This window comes from Barbus barbus, assembly GCF_936440315.1.
Source record: "Barbus barbus genome assembly, chromosome: 22".
Lineage (NCBI taxonomy): Eukaryota > Metazoa > Chordata > Actinopteri > Cypriniformes > Cyprinidae > Barbus > Barbus barbus.
This window is the reverse complement of record NC_136750.1, coordinates 26586498-26603275: the sequence shown is the minus strand read 5'-3', so window position 1 is coordinate 26603275 and position 16778 is coordinate 26586498. Positions and strand designations below refer to the sequence as shown.

Sequence of the window (16778 nt, the reverse complement as noted above, 5' to 3'; positions counted from 1 at the left end):
CCCTCTAGTGGTTACAAACCTTTAAGAGTTTCTTTCTTCTGTTAAACACAGACAGAAGAAGACATTTTGCTGGTAGCCATTGACTTCCATATTATCAGAAAAACAAGTATAGAAGTCTATGGCTACCAACATTCTTCAAAATGTCTCCAAAATATTCTAATTTTCATTCTTGGGTGAACTATCCCTTTAACAACTGTTAAAGTAAACATGGTAAATTTTAATCTAATGTTGTCTTCACAGAATCAACAGTATGATTTTCAGAAATGGCACAACAAAGACATCTTAAGGCAATTTAATTACCACATATAATTGTACATAAATATAAAAAATCATTGATGGGTTCCATGTTATCCTCACAAATGCATATGTATTGAATGTATATATAAATGATGCATTAAATGTAACATATAAATTATGTTGATATATTGTTTTTGATTTTCACAAACGGAAATATGTAGTCAGGTTTTTGCAATATCACTATTATTTGTCATTTTAAACCTGGGTGTAAATGCTTAAAAATGTATTGATAAAATAAAATAAGCCATAAATTTGTTTGCATATGTTTCCTGATTCCGACCAGCGACCGTTCAAAGGCTGAACTGTTCGTTTTCCAGCAGTGGATCTGTGTGTTCATCTGATTTCTAAGAAAAATGGAGTCAGATTTAAATATATTAACTACATAATAAACATAACAAGGGTCTGCATGCTAAATGTAGGTACGTTTTTTAAGACCATTTTTGGAATAAACTGTAGGGAACACAATATGTTCTGTAAGTGTAAATGTCCAGGGAGAACAGAATGAGTTGTATTAGCAACACAAAGTTTGAAACAGTTCCAACAGATCTATCATTACCTTTTCTTTTAATATACCAAAATAGCTTATAGCTATAAAACAAAATGAACACACTGCAAAAAAAATAATGTTCTTCATCTGTATTTTTGTCCTGTTTTCCAGTGCAAACGTCTGAAGATTCATGAAAGTACATTTACACATAAGATAAGCAATCTTATTTTCGGAGAAATTCTGCTAATCGGCTCAGAATGTTCAACTTATACAAGTTTTCATATTTTCAAAAACACATGTGTTCTTGTTTGAAGCATACACTCAATTATATTCAATTTCTTAGAAAGTTTTATGTTGCATCTCAAATTAATATTGATATACATTTGTACTGGAAAACAAACAAACAAAAAATACTGAGGAAGATATTCATTAGTACCCACATGAAAATACTGCAGTAAATACTATAGTGTTTTTGAACAATAATATACTTGAATTAATTTGTTGTGGTAATTCTATAGTTGCTATGGTAGCATAACAACTATAGTAATATAAACAAATTACTAAGTTTTCTACAACTATAAGATATATTATACTACAATACACTAGTTTACTGTAGTAAAAACTAAAGTATACTACAGTATTTATCACAGTTTATTAGTTCACTATAGTTAATACTACAGTATTCTGTAGCATTCATTAACAAAGTGTTGTAAATACTACAGTATAATACACTTTACTATAGTATGGTTAAAAAACACTATACTATTTACTATAAATTACTTTAGTATTTTTTCATGTGGGATAGCAATGCATTCATCATTTAATGCCATGGCTTTATGCATTTAAGACTTTCTTCCCTGATTTAAGACCTTAAATTTTGTGAATTAAGACTTGTTTTTAAGACTCGCAGAAACCCTGTATTATTATTGCACTCTTAAAACTTTCTAGAGCTTGACTGTGTGAATGTTGTACCTGCATTACACTGATGTAGTCCTGTCTGTAGAGGGAGCTGTAGGACTTAATACCTTTCCAAATCAGAAAGAGCATGTATATGGCTGCTAACATGCACAGGAGGATGGACACGAAACCACTGCTCTTCAGCACATACACACCAATGCGCTGAGACAGAGAGATGGAGAGACACCATGAACTCATTTCAGTGGTAAATTAGTGGTTTATTAAGCGGCAGTGTCTCTGTACACGCACCTGCTGAGGGGTGGCCTTTCCCATTAGTGAGGATTTAATAAAGAAGGTGACAAAAGAACAAACTGCAAACAGTAAGCTGAAGATATTCAGGCCCATCAGAGTCATGACCTACAATAGCATAGATCACACTTTACTCAAACAAGCACACAGGAAGCCTATTAACATGATTAAGGATATACTCATATTACATACACAACAAACATTTGATTTGGACACAAATATCTGAATATCACTGCATTAGACAACAAAATATCAAACCAAGTGACGTTCACTTCATAATAAGAGAGCACAAACACATTTTTCAAGCTAAGTATTTCACAGAAAGATGTTTATGGAGTTAAAAAAAAAAGATATTGTTAAGACAAAAGGAAAATCATCAAGATTATTAAAAAAAAAAAAAAAGACAAAACAAGCTTACTTTGATTTTTTGGGGTTTCCTTTGGACATCAATTGCAAGTGACCCCGTGGCTAGAAACTGAGACATAAACAGATATATAAGACAGAAAACAACTACTGTAGAATGTCAGATTGGTCATTGCTTGGTTCTGATTTATTGACTGTCAAATTTGGGAACCAGAAATTTTAACTGGAGCACTTACAAAAAGGCTACACCATATTGGAGCTGTCATAGACGCAGAACAGCTGAAAGTCAAACAGGTATAAGAGAAAGTGCAAAGAACGCAGAAGGCAGCACTGAAAATCTGAACAACCTGAAAGAGAACGACAGAGAAAAGAGGAACAAAAGCAAGAATTAGGCTACAGTATATACTGCCTACTATTGGTCAAAATAAAATTGTATGTGAAACAGTAAATCTATGCAATAATAAAAGTTTCAAATATTAGTATGCCATGCTGCCATAATGTATGTTTAATATAGCAAGTGGCATTCATTTTGGAACTAAAATGGTTATTTTGATCCAGTTTGTGTCAACTTTTGGCAGTCCGTTCAAACAATAAGTCAAAAAAAGATGGTAAATAACACTGATGATACTGCTATCATTTGTCAAACTCTATTATTTTAGTATCATTAATATAGTTTTATAGATTTTGTTAATAATTTGAGTAAGATATTATTTTCAAATTTTCATTTTTGTAACTTTTAGTTCAAATTTGTGTAATTTTGTTGTGTGTTTTTGTGATTTTTATTCGTTTTTTAATGTCTATAATATTTTTCTTAAGTTTATTTGTTTTAGTTATTTATTATTTCATGTTAAACTAAACAAAAATTAGAAATGTAGCCCTGGTAACTAGCTGAAATAGACTTGTTTTAAGTTTTTATTTTATTTCAATTACATTTACTTTATTTCAAGTACTAGGAAAGTTTTTTATGGTTTTAGTTAACAATTATAATCCTGGTCAAGCCGAAAGAATATCATTATATGCTTAAACATTAAGATTTGTACTCATAGAAATTACTAAAGTAGTCAAACATGTTCATTAGAAGGGGGTGACCCAATACTTTTGGCAATATAGTGTACTTAGTAAATTTCCTAACGTAAATATATCAAAACTAAATTTTTGATTAGTAATATGCATTGCTAAGAACTTCTTTTGGACAACTTTAAAGGCAATTTTCTCAGTATTTAGATTTTCTAATAGTTGTATCTCGGACAAATATTGTCCTATCCTAACAATACATCAACCATACATCAATGGAAAGCTTATTTATTCAGCTTTCAGATGATGTAGAAATCTCAATTTCGAGAAATTGACATTTATGACTGGTTTGTGGTCCAGGGTCACATATGTATTTATTAAATCTGAATTTTATTGGGATTGTTGGGTGTCTATGACAGTTAAACTAGATTTTGTTACCCCAGACAGGAGAAGGCGGGTGTTGACCACTGTCCCAAACCAGCGGACCAGTCGGTCTTCCATCAGCTCTCCAGCTGTGGAGTCATCAGCTGGAACAGGGTGGGGCAAAATACGTGCCTTAAAAAACACCTGATGCAGCCCCTCCTGGAACATGTTCCGATTCATCTGGGAACAAAAGAAGTGACAACATGAGTAACCACCACAACAAATGGACTTGATTTTTTATTGTGTAGTTCCTCTGATTGGTTAACATACATACAGTATACCGTAGCATTTACAGTCATGCTTGATCACAGTCAATTTAATACAAGTCTATAATGACTATTATGGATTTACGAGTGAAGTAATTTATAACTTACCGCTGCAATCTCAGGCATTATATACGAGACGTCTTTCTAAATCAGTGCAAAACAAGTCAACAAACATTCAAATATGTAGATTAACTTTAAGACAAACGTCCGTCTTTGTGAAATACAGGGTCAAAGTTCTTTCTCAGGGTCTTGCTCTTAAAGCCCGCCCAATAGGGAGAGTCCTGATGTGTGATTTGTCAGGATCTGATCAAAGGTTGTTAAGAGTCATATTGGCTGATATGAAACTTATCGTTTAAAGTAAGCTTTATAAATTAAAATTTGTAATAATTAAAATGAAAAAAGTTAAAATGGCATCAAAATTATATATATTGATAAAGCAGTGTTTATTGATAATTGAACAAACATTATGCATTTTATACAATAAAAAAGTAAATACAATATAATGAGATAAAGTACTAAACGAAAGTAAAATCTTCAGTAAACAATTTACGTAAACTCATGCAGAACAAAAAATAAATTACAGGTGCTTGTCTTACATTCAGTCAATTCAACAGCTTCATTTGCATAATGCAAATATAAAATGTGTAAAAAAAAAAAAGTAAAAAAACAAGATCCACCATACTGTAGCAGTGAGTTTGTTTCTTCATCAGAACAGCTCTAGAGCAATTTAGCATTATATCACTCGCTCCTCATTATTGAATGGGTGCCGTCAGAAAGAGAGTCAAAACAGCTGATTAAAAACATCACAATAATCCACACAACTCCAGTTTATCAATTATCAACTTGTGGATTACATGAGGACTATTGTGAAGTATTTATCAGCTGTTTGGACTCTCATTCTGGCGGCACCCATTCACTGCAGAGGATCCATTAATGAGCAAGTAATCTAATGATAAATTTCTTCAAATCTGTTTATATGAAGAAACAAACTCATCTACATCTCAGATGCCCTGAAGTTGAGTCAATTTTCAGCACATTTTCATTTTTGGGAGAACTATATTTCTTTAATTTGGTAACACATTTCACATCACACTTTTATATACATACTCCTATAGTGATCAGAGCACATATCACTCTTCTTCTCCTCCAGCAAACATATCAGCCAGTCTTCTGAACTGAGGTCCCCAGTTCTGCAGATGCTGTAAGTCCTGACCTCCATCACCGATGGACAACTGCAGAGAGCTGAGAGATCCAGATTCGGACCCCTCACCCTCATGAGCAAACACCAGCACGGAGTCATATGGTGCCACAAAGTTGTCATCATCTGCTGTGCACAGACTCTACAGAAACACAGAGTCCAGTATTTAACACATGCATGTAACTTTTGATGGTGGTGATTTGGTTGTGGATGTTTTTCAGGATTTTTTGTTGATTCAATCCCAGGTCCAACATGCATGTTGAACTTGCAGAAATCATGCTGACTCTTATGCAGATACACATAAACACTCTTACAATACCTCATAAATTAAGCTTTCGATATCTTCATTCTCATCTGGATGTTGCCGATAGAAGACGGTTGGTGAGGCCATTGGGGCAATATCGGTAGAGAAAACCTCTAGTCTGCTGCACAATAGGACCATATCGAAATCCTGTAATACACATGTACATACACAACATAAACACTGATAAGACTTGACCAAATTAAAGCTAATTGAACATGATATGTGGAAGAGCTTGTGCACCTGGTCCTGTTCGCCGCCTCCTTCCTCATTGTAACATAAAATATTGTCCCTGTCTTCTTCTCTATGGTTGAACTGTTCCCACTGAACTTTTCTCCCACATCTCCTCTTCAGGAGAAGCAGCAACAGTAACAGCACTATAGAAAAAAAGAAAACATTTTTTTAACATCATCACTGTTATTAGTAGTGACTTTAAAGGCCAGCATCATTATAATCGTGAAAATACACACACATATATGTATTTATAGATGAATACTTTTCAGAAAGAAGAAATTAATACTTTTTCACAAGGAGGCATTAAATTGATCAGAAGTGACAGAAATCTTTTGTAACTGTGAAAGTCTAGACTAAATGCCGCTCTTTTGAACTTTCAAAGAATCCTGATTTTTTAAAATCAAATTCAGCTTTGCACATTTTAAAATAGATTAAAACAGTAATTAAAATACAATTTTTATATATTTTTATTAAACAAAACCTTTGGTGAACAACATTTTCTTAAAAAAAAATAAAAATAATTATAATTATATTATAAAATAATATTTATAAATATATATTGATATTTTTCTCATTTAGAGACTCATTATGACAGGCTGTTTGCTTACCAAGAAAGCATAAGATGGTCGCTAGCACATAGATGGACAGAGTGATGTCAGCAACAGCAGCAGCATATATGCCGCTGGAGCAGGTAACGTCATCACCCTTACAGTCACACACCTCCACTAAGATAGAACTGTCCTGAAATAACCTCTTGGAGTCATATATACGCAAAACCAGGCTATATTCGCCAAGAGCCAGACGTCTGAGCGGCTGCAGCAACACCTCACTGCCTGAGAAACGAGGGGAGAGCAGAAGTGTGAGATATCCAATATATTCACAACAGATTAACAAAACTTAATGTGAGCTAAACCAGTCCTACTGCTGGAGTTGCTGATGATAGTCCAGTTGCTTTGATATTCTCTATTTAGCTCTATGATGAAGGGCGGGCCGTTTTCTGGGCTGTCTGGATCTGTGATGGTCAGACGGACAGGTTTCGGTTTGATGAGACACATCAGGACTCTGCGCTCCTCCAGCACTGGAGCGTTGTCATTAATGTCCAACAGCTTAATCATTAATGTGCCGGTTCCTGTGGCAGGCTCGTCATCTACAGAAACAAATAAACAAAGCAGTCCACACAACCTGTCTAAAGCCAACATCAGATGTGTTTTGAGTAACACTAAAATTAGTAGATAACAGCAATTTCATTTTTGGGTGGACTATCCTTAAAGCTTGAATACACTACTTGACTTTTGCCCAGTTTTTTTTTCAGTCTGCAGGTTTCATTTGACAGATTTCACAGAAAATCGCATAGTATGTGATGGGCACAGGCTCAGATTTTTTAGCTCAAGATCATAATTCCAAAAATTTGCAGAAAATCTCACCCTCAGGCCATCCAAGAGGAAGATGAGTTCTTCATCAGAAAATATTTGGACAAATGGGTTACTTATGGATTATCGTGATGTTTTTATCAGCTGTTTGGACTCCATTTTGACGGCACCCATTCACTGCAGAGGATCCATTGGTGAGCAAGAGTTGTAATGCTACATTTCTCCAAATCAGTTCTGATAAAGAAACAAACTCATCTACATCTTGGATGACCTGAGGATGAGTAACTTTTCAGTAAAATTTTCATTTTGGAGTGAACTATTCCTAGTCTTTAGGCATTTGGAGCTTTATTTAAATTACCATTGTCATAAGCCAGTACTAAGACCGTGTACTGTTCATTTCTTATGAACAAGGCCTCTCTGTCCAGTGAGCTCCTGACTTTGATGAGTCCAGTATCCTCTGTGATCTCCAGCCAGTTTGCAAAGTGTTGCAGCAACTTATATCTGACATAACACACAAATATGTGATAGAAATGAACACATGACAGACACAGCGGTGCTTAACAAACACACAACAATACACAAAAAGTTTGGTTCTTACAATAACAACACTATGGTTTTGTTTGCATGTGTTTTTGTTACTTTTTTTATATTTGTATTTAGGTTTAATTTATTTTTTATTTTTGTATGTATTTCCATTTGGTAAGTTTAGTGCTTCAACTTTCAACATTTAAACATTTTTAGTTCAAGTTTTTCATCTAATATTAAAATTTTATTTCAGCTTTATTTCAAATAATAAGAATGTCGTAATACTTTTAATGATAAATACCCTGCTGGGTAATACGCAAAAAAGTTTTTTTTTTGATACGACAGTACAGGTACATCTCAAAAAATTAGAATATCCTGAAAAAGGTCAATATTTTTTGTCACTCATTTCAGAAAGTGAAACCCATATATTATATAGATTCATTACACATAGAGTGAAATATTTCAAGAAATTTAAAATATTATTTTAAATTTCTATTACTTTATTTCTTGAAATTTTGATGATTATGGCTTACAGATAATGAAAACCCAAAATTCAGTGTCTTAGAAAATTAGAATATTACATAAGATCAATCAAAAAAGGATATTTTAAACAGAAATGTCAGGCTTCTGAAAAGTATGTTCATTTCTATGCACTCAATACTTGGTTGGGCCTACTTTTGCATGAATTACAGCCTCAATTCGGCATGGCATGGAGGTGATCAGTTTGTGGCACTGCTGAGGTGTAATGGAAGCCCAGGTTTCTTTGATAGCGGTCTTCAGGTCATCTGAATTGTTGGGTCTGGTGTCTCTCATCTTCCTCTTGACAATACCCCATAGATTCTCTATGGGGTTCAGGTCAGGCGAGTTTGCTGGCCAATCAATCACAGTAACACCATGGTCATTGAACCAGCTTTTGGTACCTTTGGCAGTGTGGGCAGGTGCCATGTCCTGCTGGAAAATGAAATCAGCATCTCCATAAAGCTTGTCAGCAGAAGGAAGCATGAAGTACTCTAGAATTTCCTGGTAGATGGCTGCATTGACTGTGGACTTCAGAAAACACAGTGGACCAACACCAGCAGATGACATGGCAGCCCAAATCATCACTGACTGTGGAAACTTCACACTGGACTTCAAGCAACGTGGACTCTGTGCCTCTCCACTCTTCCTCCAGACTCTGGGAACTTGATTTCCAAATGAAATGCAAAATTTACTTTCATCTGAAAAGAGGACTTTGGAGCACTGAGCAACAGTCCAGTTCTTTTTCTCCACAGCCCAGGTAAGACGCTTCTGATGTTGTTTCTGTTTCAGAAGTGGCTTGGTTGCACTTTTCCTGAAGATGTCTGAGCGTGGAGACTCTTGATGCACTGACTCCAGCTACGGTCCACTCCTTGTGAAGCTCTCACAAGTGTTTGAATCAGCTTTGCTTGACAGTATTCTCAAGCTTGCCGTCATCCCTGCTGCTTGTGCACCTTTTCCTACCCAAATTCTTCCTTCCAGTCAACTTTGCATTTAATATGCTTTGATACAGCACTCCTTGAACAGCCACCCCTTTCAGTAATGACCCTCTGTGACTTACCCTCTTTGTGGAGGGCGTCAATGTTCGTCTTCTGGATCATTGCCAAGTCAGCAGTCTTCTCCATCATTGTGGTTTCAAAGAACAAGAGATACGCAGAATTTATACTGTATGGATGGTCATTTATTGAAACTCAAATGTAAATATTCTAATATTTTGAGATACTGATTTTTGACTTTCATGAGCTGTAAGCTCGAATCATCAAAATTAAAACAAAAAAACTTAATATTTTACTTTACATGTAATGAATCTAAAATATATGAAAGTTTAACTTTTTGAAATAAGTTACAAGAAAAAATTAACTTTTCTTAAATTTTTTGAGACGTACCTGTATAATTGTGTTTTTTGTGTGTGTGTGTATACATGTAAAACCTTATTTTCTGCTCTCTAGCAGTATCTGGGTCATTGGCTGTGTATTTGGAGATAGTGCTGCCCACTTTGAGGTCCTCATGAATCATGATCTGTTTCTCCGCAGGCTCAAAGACAGGCGGCTCGTTTACATCCTGCACTGTGATGGTGACGGTAGCAGTGGAGATGGCCAAAGGAACAGCAAAAGGAACCTCGTTCTTGACCACTACCAGCAGAGAGAAACTGTTGGTCTGCTCAAAGTCCAGACCCTAAAAATATATGGACAAATGTATTTTTCATTTTCTGAGGAAAATGTGAGTGCTCATGAAAAAAACCCTCACTGTACTAAACAAAAAGTCTGGTGTCTGTAAGATTTTTGAATATTTTTGAAAGAAGTCTCTTATGCTCACCACGGCTGCATTTTTATGAGCAGAAACACAGTACAAACAGTAATAGTGTGAAATATCATTACATCTAGAATTTAAATTAGTGAAGTGAAGTGACATTCAGCCAAGTATGGTGACCCATACTCGGAATTCGTGCTCTGCATTTAACCCATCCAACGTGCACACACACAGCAGTGAACACACACACACCGTGAACACACACCCGGAGCAGTGGGCAGCCATTTATGCTGCGGCGCCCGGGGAGCAGTTGGGGGTTCGGTGCCTTGCTCAAGGGCACCTCAGTCGTGGTATTGAGGGTGGAGAGAGCGCTGGACATTCACTCCCCCCACCTACAATTCCTGCCGGCCGGAGACTCGAACCCGCAACCTTCGGATTACAAGTCCGACTCTCTAACCATTAGGCCACGACTTACCCAAAAAATTACTGTTTACTATTAGAATATATTCCTGCGATGGCAAAGCTGAATTTTTTTTAAATAATCTTTCAGAAATCATTATAATATGCTGATTTGACAAATGTAAATCGAATAAACACACGTGATTACAAAACACAGTGGTTACAAAAGTGGTTTTATAAGAAAAACTATTTCAGTCTTTCTACTTTAAAATTTCATGTTTACTTCAATGTGTTACTTGCTGATTCTTTGTAATTATTTGTGAAATTTTCAAGCGATTTCTAAGTGAAAATTGTTTCTGCACCAATTTTTTCAGTGTTGCAGAAATACAGTATAAACTGTAATAGAGTGAAATATCATTACTTCTAGTATTTAAATCCCTGTTTACTAATCAAATATTTTAAAATGTAATTTATTCCTGAAATGGCAAAGCTGAATTTTAATAATGTTTCTAATATTCTGATTTGTTCCTCAAGAAATATTACTTATGAATGTTGAAAACAGTTTTGCAGCTTAATATTTTTGTGGAAACCATGATACATTTTTTTCCGGATTCTTTGATTTTGCATTTTTTAAATAAAAATCTTTTGCAAGATTATAAATGTATTTTACTGTTACTTTTAAACAATTTAATGCTTCCTTGCTGAAACAAATACTAATTTCATTACTGAGTCTTAAACATTCAAACATTAGGGTCTAAGTCCAAGTGTGCTGTATATTCAGTTTGATATATGAATGCATATTCACTTTTGATGCCATGATGATTCCCTCCATCCCACTGGGGCCGGTGCTGATGTTGAAGAACCCTTTCTCATTGCCCTGGATGATGGTGAACTTTGCCACTGAGTTTGCAGTTAAAGGCTCATCTCTATCTGTGACATCCAACCTTACATCAATTTCCCCAGCCTTATTTTCTTGTACTGTACCTGCATACTGCCAAAACACACACAAACAGACCATTTCAAAGCTACTCAACATCAGATGGGTCTGGAAAATTTAGCCTAAATCCAAAAATGAACTTACCTTTTTTAGGCCGAACTTAGGGGCGTGATCATTGCTATCAGTAATTTTGATGATGACCATACAGGTGGAAGAAAGACCGTGACCATCCAAATCTGCTGCTTCCACAGCCAGCTTATACACAGTTTGATTCTGTTATCACAGAGATGGCAAAAAAGACAGCCATGTTCAGTTGATGGTTCTGAAACAATATCAGCATTCAAAAGTTTGAGGTCAATATGTTTTTTTTTACATTTAAAAAAGTTTAAATGAATAATCTTGCTAAATTTACCAAAATGTTGCTCTTTTGAACTCTCTAATCATCAAAGAATGCTGAAAAATGCATAATGGTTTCCACAAAAATATTAAGCAGTAAACTTGAACTATTTTATTACTAGTGTCTGGGCACAGAGCAGGAGAAGGGCCGAGCTTATCAAAATCTTAATGCGCCTTTAAATTACATTTGTCTTACCTCATTAACGTAGATTGTAGATTAAAATGGACATTTTTTCAATAACTTCTTTCTTTGGACTGGCTAAAGTCTATGCTTCACATACACACACTCTTTCCTTTTCTTTTTTTTGTTGTTGTTGTTTTTACAGCAAAAATCATCGACAGACATTTTTTTCCTATTTCTGAAGTGAACTTGGTGATTAGATTCAGTGATTAGATTTTGGACTGGTGCCGTGAACGTGAGAACAGGACGGCACGGCACTTCTCATTCGTTGTGTATCACAGCCTATTTGAAGTGAATGGTTTACCATTTCCTGAACAACCTAATAAAAGTTGAGTCACTGTGTAAGTTAACGTTAGACCTTTTGCTCAGTTAATCAGATAAGAGAGACAAGATCATTCCAAATTTAGCCTAATATACACGTTAGTAATGCATGCTGTGTTAGTAATACATGGAGAGCAGTCACAGTGTCGTATGTTACAGTAAAGGAAAATTTAGCTAATGTGGAGTAATGTGAAGTACACTAGTCCACATCTGACATTGAATTAGTGGTTATGTGAAATATCATTGCTACCTTTAATCAGCACAGGCCTGGTTTCAGAATCAAACTACTATGGGTGCTTCTGAAATTAGTAAGGCATGCACATCTATTTCGACATATATATCTATTGCTGTGGTTATCACTGTCAATCATTGCAAATTCGAGAGCAAACCACACATTTATATGCAGGTGTCTTTGCAGTGTGTGGCCACTAGTCCACTTAGCAGCATGAAAAGTTTTTATTCAAATTCTGAATGTATTATATGTAGCGCAAAGAGCCTTTATAATCGTTGAAAATCTGTCACTCAGTTCATTGCAATCTCACAAAGTTCTGTTATAATCAATGAAGCTCTCTACACAACACAATCAATCTCTTATATTGTGCCAACACTTTGTTATAATGAAAGTAGCTTGCAAAACTCAGGATTGAACAAAAAAAAGTCTGGTGTTTTGAGTGGACTCTGACTTAAACTGAAAAATCACTGATTGGTCATTGGGTTCAAGAAATCAATAGATAGATCTCTGATTGGCTACATTCCTCAACGCTGCACAAAATTCACTTCCATTCTTTGGGGTAAATAAAAAAAAATATATACACTATTAATGAAACAAGACTAAATTTGTACAAAACGTGTGAAATTAATGTGGAAAAAATACCTCATATGCTTTGCTAGACATCATATACTTATTCAAATCCTTTAAAGGATTGTTAGGCTGCATTAATTAGGTCAACTGGAACCAGGAACACTTCCCATAACACCCGATGTACTTGTTACATCGTAAGAAGAACGGCATCTGTGCTAATATTAGTCTGTTTCTTTCTTATTCCAAGTTCACCGTAGCCACAAGATCCAGTCCGTATCCAGATCAGATGGTGGATCAGCACCTAGAGATGACCTCTACAGACCTGAATGTCAGCGGAGATCAGGACACCTAGATGAGCCCCAGAGACAGATCCCCAGTGAAGACCTTGTCTCCTAGACAGCCATCGGAACGAGACCTCTGGAACCAGATGAGTCCTCAGCACAAACTGCTGGTTCGTTTGGCCAGAGGAGAATTGCCCCCCCGACTGAGCCTGGTTTCTCCCAAGGTTTTTTTTCCTCCATTCTGTCACCGATGGAGTTTTGGTTCCTTGCTGCTATCGCCTCTGGCTTGCTTATTTGGGGACACTTAATTTCCAGTGATATCGTCGACTTGATTGCACAGATACTATTAGAACTTAACTGAATGATGACATCACTGAATTCAATGATGAACTGCCGTTAACTGAAAATTGAGTGTTTACTATTGTCCTTTTGCATTACCGACACACTATTTTCTTATTTGATACTGTAAAGCTGCTTTGACACAATCTGTATTGTTAAAAGCGCTAAATAAATAAAGGTGACTTGACTTGACATACCTGACACGAATCTGGACAAAATTTAAAATGTAAGATTTGGCTCTCTTTCATTTCAATGCGAATTTGAATTTGGATTGGACTGCAAACCATTGGAATTCTAAAAAAATTACACTTTTAAACAAGGCTTTTCAAGCCATAATTCAAAGTTTGTCTTGATGAACTTTCCTTTTCAAATTTAAAAATGTACATTTTAAGATTTAATTTCTAATTTTAACTCTATTCAAAATTGAATTTGGATTGCAATTCTGCATCCTTTTTGCTACCTCAATTCAAATTCTATTTAAGTTTAGCTTTATTTTTATTTCTGTTTTAAGTAATTTTTTAAGTCACAAGAAAGATTTTAACAGCTTTAATACAATTCAGTTAATTTCAGTCTTTATGTAAACAAACAAAGATTTATTACCTCTCTGTCCAAAATGCCTATAGTGGCCAGGCTGATGACTCCACTGGCTGGGTCAATGTGAAACACCCCACCGTTGGGTTCCTGTCTCTCCAGCTTGTAACGCACAATGGCATTTGCAGTTTCTGGGTCATCAATGTCTTTTGCCGTTACTTTTATGACGGGCGCATCTGCAGTAGGAGCATAAAACAGTATTTTATGCTATGTCAAACAAATGTAAAGTCTGAGAAGGATCTCCAATCCTACTTTGTTTTGCCCTTTCTGGGACTTCTCCCATAAAAGGATCCTGGGTACACAAAGGTTTGTTGTCATTTTGGTCAATAACTTTGATGGTGAGTTTAACAGGGGTTTCAATGAAGCTTTGATCCTGTGCTGAAGCATGAGTTGTGAGCTGCACACAGACACACACAATATACAGCACTTATCAAGACAAAATACTTCGGTAAAGTTACAAGCAAACTCAAACTGTTTAACATGTTGTGTTTAAAATCCAGGTTCTTCACTCACAACGTATTCTTCAGTTTCCTCTCTGTCCAGGCTTTTGGTGACCCATAACATGCCTGTATATTTGTCCACTGTGAAAAGACCCTTGGGAGGCTGATCTGCTCCAGCACCTGTGATTTTATAAATCATTCTCATGGAATCAGCAGCGGTGGACTTCATCTGTGGAGCAAAACATAAAAAACTAAGATTAGAACTTGCAATGTGAACAGGACAATAATGTGCTAATTAAAAACAGGACGAAGCAAAAAGGACATATAAGAGAGAGATACACCTTCACCACTATCTTTGGGAATGGGCCTTTATCATTTTCTGGAATGCTGACATGGGGAATCAACCAATCCCTCTTTCTTCTGATCATGCCATTAGATGTCATCAAGACATAATGGGACTCTGGAGTTGGGCTATTCTGAATGACAAATGTAAATCAAATAAATATATGTAAATGCTGTAAAGCTTTTGAGCTACAGTGCAGTGGGTACAAAAGTAGTTTGACAAGAAATTATTTCAATCTTTCTACGTCAAAATTGCAGGTTTAATTCAATGTTACTTGCCCTTTCTTTGTAATTATTTGTACAAATTTCCAGCAATTTAAAAAAAAAGTGAAAATTGTTAATACACATTTTAGTTAATGTGATTAAATACATATGCATTCAGAGAAACTGACTTGAATCCACAAAAAAGACCATTTAAATGCAAAAATGTCTAAGATAAATGTTAAATCAGTTGTTTGCAGATGCCACTTGATTTTGCAATGATTTTCATCGAAATTATGTAAATGTCCAAATACTTGTTGAGGCAACTATGCATTTTAGAAATGAGGAAATTCTGAAAACATGTTGGTGTCATTTATGTACCTGCCAAAGTGTGCTGCTGTTTGTCTTGTCAAGCATGAACTGTCCCTGTCGAACGGCTGCTAAATACTCTGGGTTGATCTCTCCGTCAATTGTTAAGACCATCTGTTTAAACATAGATGAAGAAAAAAAAACTGATCAAGTTTCATCTAATTACAGGGTTTCTGCAAGATTTTAAAGCTCAAATTTAAGACCTTTTCTAAGACCTGCACAAATAAAATGAATACCATATGAGCGGGGTAGAGCAATGTCTATAGTACCATATTAAACTGTAAAAAGCATGATTTACAATTCAGATAAGTTTTCACAAAAACAAAGTGTTTTGTAAAATGATAATCTTTACATTTCAGCCGTTAAACCATTTTTAAGAAAATGGATAAGTCAAAAGTATTAATAATATTGATTTTAACAATTATCATCAATAGATTATTATATACATTAAATAACATGAATTAGGGTGTGCGAAACGATAACAATAATTAGACGATATTTTGCTGCATGCGTTATTGTGCTGGTATCTTAAAGATTCCAATGGACAGCTGACTCCAGAATTGTTTTGATATTCTTCATATTCTGTGTGGTCAGTTCACATCAGTGATAGAAATTAATCTTTTCCAATATTTACATTGTTTAATGCAGCTCTGAGGGACATAGAATGCTAACCTGCAGTTTCAAATGCATAAATTATGTTTTGATATTTGAAACATAAAACGTTCAAAACTGATGTATTCTATTTAAAAAAATTAATATGGCGTCTAAAACATAAGTCTCTTAATATTAACTTATTGTTTATTGAACTATTGCATAAAATGAATATCACATTTGTAATAAAAAATGGCATTCTTCATGTGATATTAACTATATGAAATTATATAAATATAGGCTATACATTTTCTGAAGTAAAGTTGCATTCAGTTCCTTTAGATGAAGTAGGAACACAAAAATATTAATTCAATATTATTTCTCCATTAGGTAATAAAACCTACAAACATGAATACTATTAACAACTTATACATTCAGTAATTTAAACAATGACAATTCAATACTGAAATAATTACCTATGTATTTAATCAATATATAATTATATTGTAATTATGTAAGATCTGTTGTCTGGACTCTACAACATTTACAGACAAAAATACACAGAGATGTCATCTTCACATCATGCATAAAATAAAAAGACGAGAATATGACATTAAACAAGACTTACTAGACACAAAA

General features: G+C 34.9%; 2 protein-coding genes across 2 annotated transcripts in view; both read right to left on the bottom strand.

The window, feature by feature from the left end:
* Positions 1-271: 271 nt before the first annotated feature.
* LOC306887975 (uncharacterized protein) lies at positions 272-4290 on the bottom strand. Its single transcript, XM_079446050.1, has 7 exons — positions 4165-4290; positions 3806-3970; positions 2590-2700; positions 2409-2465; positions 1991-2098; positions 1757-1903; positions 272-641 (listed from the first exon to the last, which is right to left on the bottom strand). Exons 1-7 carry the CDS (start codon positions 4180-4182, stop codon positions 588-590), a joined length of 660 nt encoding a protein of 219 aa, XP_079302176.1. The 5' UTR covers positions 4183-4290; the 3' UTR covers positions 272-587.
* A 188-nt stretch (positions 4291-4478) lies between these two features.
* LOC306887974 (B-cadherin-like) overlaps positions 4479-16778 on the bottom strand; it is a 14873-nt gene continuing 2573 nt past the window's right edge. Inside the window, exons 2-15 of the mRNA XM_079446049.1 lie at positions 15561-15662; positions 14978-15112; positions 14710-14865; positions 14449-14593; positions 14206-14372; positions 11430-11558; positions 11154-11339; positions 9630-9874; positions 7518-7660; positions 6712-6936; positions 6398-6622; positions 5799-5932; positions 5574-5705; positions 4479-5396 (exon numbers count right to left, since the gene is read on the bottom strand). Of these exons, the coding sequence (XP_079302175.1) occupies positions 5187-5396; positions 5574-5705; positions 5799-5932; positions 6398-6622; positions 6712-6936; positions 7518-7660; positions 9630-9874; positions 11154-11339; positions 11430-11558; positions 14206-14372; positions 14449-14593; positions 14710-14865; positions 14978-15112; positions 15561-15662 (2334 nt within the window). The 3' untranslated portion in view covers positions 4479-5186. The remainder of the gene's footprint in view (positions 5397-5573; positions 5706-5798; positions 5933-6397; positions 6623-6711; positions 6937-7517; positions 7661-9629; positions 9875-11153; positions 11340-11429; positions 11559-14205; positions 14373-14448; positions 14594-14709; positions 14866-14977; positions 15113-15560; positions 15663-16778) is intronic.